This window comes from Montipora foliosa, chromosome 6, assembly GCF_036669935.1.
Source record: "Montipora foliosa isolate CH-2021 chromosome 6, ASM3666993v2, whole genome shotgun sequence".
In the NCBI taxonomy this organism is placed as follows: domain Eukaryota; kingdom Metazoa; phylum Cnidaria; class Anthozoa; order Scleractinia; family Acroporidae; genus Montipora; species Montipora foliosa.
The window spans coordinates 57,933,584-57,936,083 of record NC_090874.1 but is presented as its reverse complement, the minus strand read 5'-3'; the positions used below and the strand labels follow the sequence as shown (position 1 = coordinate 57,936,083).

Genomic DNA, 2,500 nt, shown 5'->3' with positions numbered 1-2,500 from the left:
TTCCAAATGTATGCCCATTGGCTAATAGTAAAGTTTTAGGTCTTCCTATGAATCGATTCATTTATCAAAGATCGATAAGTACAGAAAAAGAAATTTGCTTCATTTAAACTTAACTACAAATTAAGAAAATGCTTGTGTTAAGCCTTTTTTTTAATGGCGTGGAATTTTGAGTTTATGTGACTAAATTAGTGAAGACTTTGATTGTCACACATTCTACTTCCAATGTGTGACGATTTAACTGAGTAGGAGCAGTCGTGGCTCAGTTGGCTAGTGCGCGGCTTTCGGAGTGAGAGGTCCCCGGTTCGATCCTCGGTGACTTAAACGTCTTTTTCGACTTTCCTCTGATTCGTGTAACTATAGCTTTAAATATCCGTAAAACGAAGCACTGACAGAGGGAGGGCAGAGGGAGGGGGGTAAAGGGCGCACCGTCGGCCTCCATTGATACCAGCCTCGTAGCTGAAGGAACTACCGACGTTAAATAAAGTTACTTTACCTTTACCTTTAGTAGGGCGCGTCGGTCACTCAATAATTCGGCCCATTCCACGGAGCGGTGGTTTTCGTACTAAGTGCATGACTACTTGTTTAATAACCTTGATCATTGTTCTGATTTCCTTATTACTAGGGCATCATTTGATGATGGGACCACACGTTTTTATGTAGGTTGTGTTATAGAAGCTTTCACGTATCTTCATGAAAGAGGCATTGTGTACAGAGATTTGAAGGTTGGTACAATTAATCCTCAAGCCTCGGCTACCCCTTCATACATTGTTTTAAAACATTCGTTTGGTCAACAATGTTAGAGCGTTTAGCATGCATGCTTGATGACGTTTATTTTGCATTGGAAGAATGCTGTGAGTTCAATCAAGCGTTTTCTCCAACATACAACAAATGTTGTAGCGTGTAGCCGCCCTTTCAACATTATTGTTGTATCCCAAAGACCAATCAGATTGAAGGGCCCAGTCTCCAATCCGAGAACCATGAGCAATGCAAAATGGCAGAGGTGACTAAAGTGACGTGTTACCACAATGTTATATGCGTATCCAACATTGTTAGAAGCGTTCTAATAACAATGTTGGGACATTTCTTCTAACAATGTTACAACGTGTACCCGGGGCTTTACCTCGCCATTGTCTTCTTTTGTCATTGGTCTCGTAATTTTTTGTGCGAGCATATTTGGTTGAGTGGCAAAAGATATTTTGCTTGGTTTTCACGTAATCGGCCAATCAAAGAAAAGAGCCAAACGCCACGTTTTCCCGCGCTGAGAGGCGGCTGCGGTCTTTTGCTTTGCGTTGTAATTGGGTCATTTGATTCTCTTCATTCGTTGTGATTGCTTTAAGTCATAACCCCATTTATGGCTGTACCGTTCCCAATTAAAAACTCCTCGATACCTCTTACTAACCGAGTTCGAGGTCCGTACTGTACGTTCGGGACCGAGTCTTTTTGCCGGTGCTATTTTCGTTCGGTTTTTTTTCCACGCGAACCGCGCGGGCCTTAAATCAACGGGAAAAACTTACGGTACCAACCGAGAAAACGAGGCTAGTAAGATATATATGAGTTATTGACCAAGCTTATTCGGTCAAGATAGCTAGATATTGGGCAGGTTCTTTTTTTGCGTGTTTATCCGTCTCGCTCCATAAACACGCAAAAAAAAGAACGAGACCAATATCCAGCCATCTTGACCGAACAAGCTTGGTCAATAAAGGATTTATTACATGGGATAAAACACCAAAAAACGATGTTTGATCTTGCGGGACCAAGCGAGAAATCCCGCGCGGGCAGTATAATTCCATCTTGCCCGCTCGGGTAGCCAATCACAGCGCGGGATTTATTTCATCTTGTTCGTTCACGGAGCTAGTCATATAATAATTATATTAATTATTTCCGAGGTAATACGGCGCGTGGGAAAGGAAACTAGTTGAAGTCGCGCGGAGCGTTCAACTGCCTCCAATGATTGCTTTGCGCAAAAATCTGAAGAACGAATAAATCTTATAGGCTTTTTCAAATAGTTGCTTGCAACATTCAAACAGTTGCTCGAGTTTTTTTCACATAAACCACATGAAAAACTTCTAGAAAATGTTTCATTAAAATTTCAAATGTAGCAGGCGGCACGTGTTTCCGTACTGCAGAATACAGCCCGCAAAATGGTAATGGTAATGTATTTACGTAGTGCATTTCCTGTATATATTATTCAAATGCGCCTTACAACTCCTTACAAGTTATTGATCTGTGGCTGTGACCGGACGTCAGCATATAATTAGCCAGTCATAGCGCGCGTACCATCTTAGAGAATTACTTCTGTTGCAGCCTGAGAATTTACTTCTGGATAGCAAGGGATACTGCAAATTGGTAAGCAACGTGATTTAAAATTAAGCACCTGCTAAGTGTTTTCTTTCTGTTTTAATTTCGATAATGTCACTACATGATGAATGGTTTTGTTATCGCCACTTGCAGGTTGATTTTGGGTTTGCAAAGAAAATAGGATCAGGAAGGAAAACCTGGA

General features: G+C 41.3%; 1 protein-coding gene across 8 annotated transcripts in view; it reads left to right on the top strand.

Annotated features, from left to right (window-relative positions):
• LOC138007893 (cGMP-dependent protein kinase 1-like) overlaps positions 1-2,500 on the top strand; it is a 57,462-nt gene that overhangs the window by 40,551 nt on the left and 14,411 nt on the right. For all 8 annotated transcript variants that reach the window (XM_068855010.1, XM_068855009.1, XM_068855011.1 and 5 more), the window contains 3 exons: positions 623-722; positions 2,305-2,346; positions 2,452-2,500. The exon at positions 2,452-2,500 is cut by the window's right edge and continues 50 nt beyond it. In XM_068855010.1, coding sequence (XP_068711111.1) covers positions 623-722; positions 2,305-2,346; positions 2,452-2,500 — 191 coding nt within the window. The remainder of the gene's footprint in view (positions 1-622; positions 723-2,304; positions 2,347-2,451) is intronic.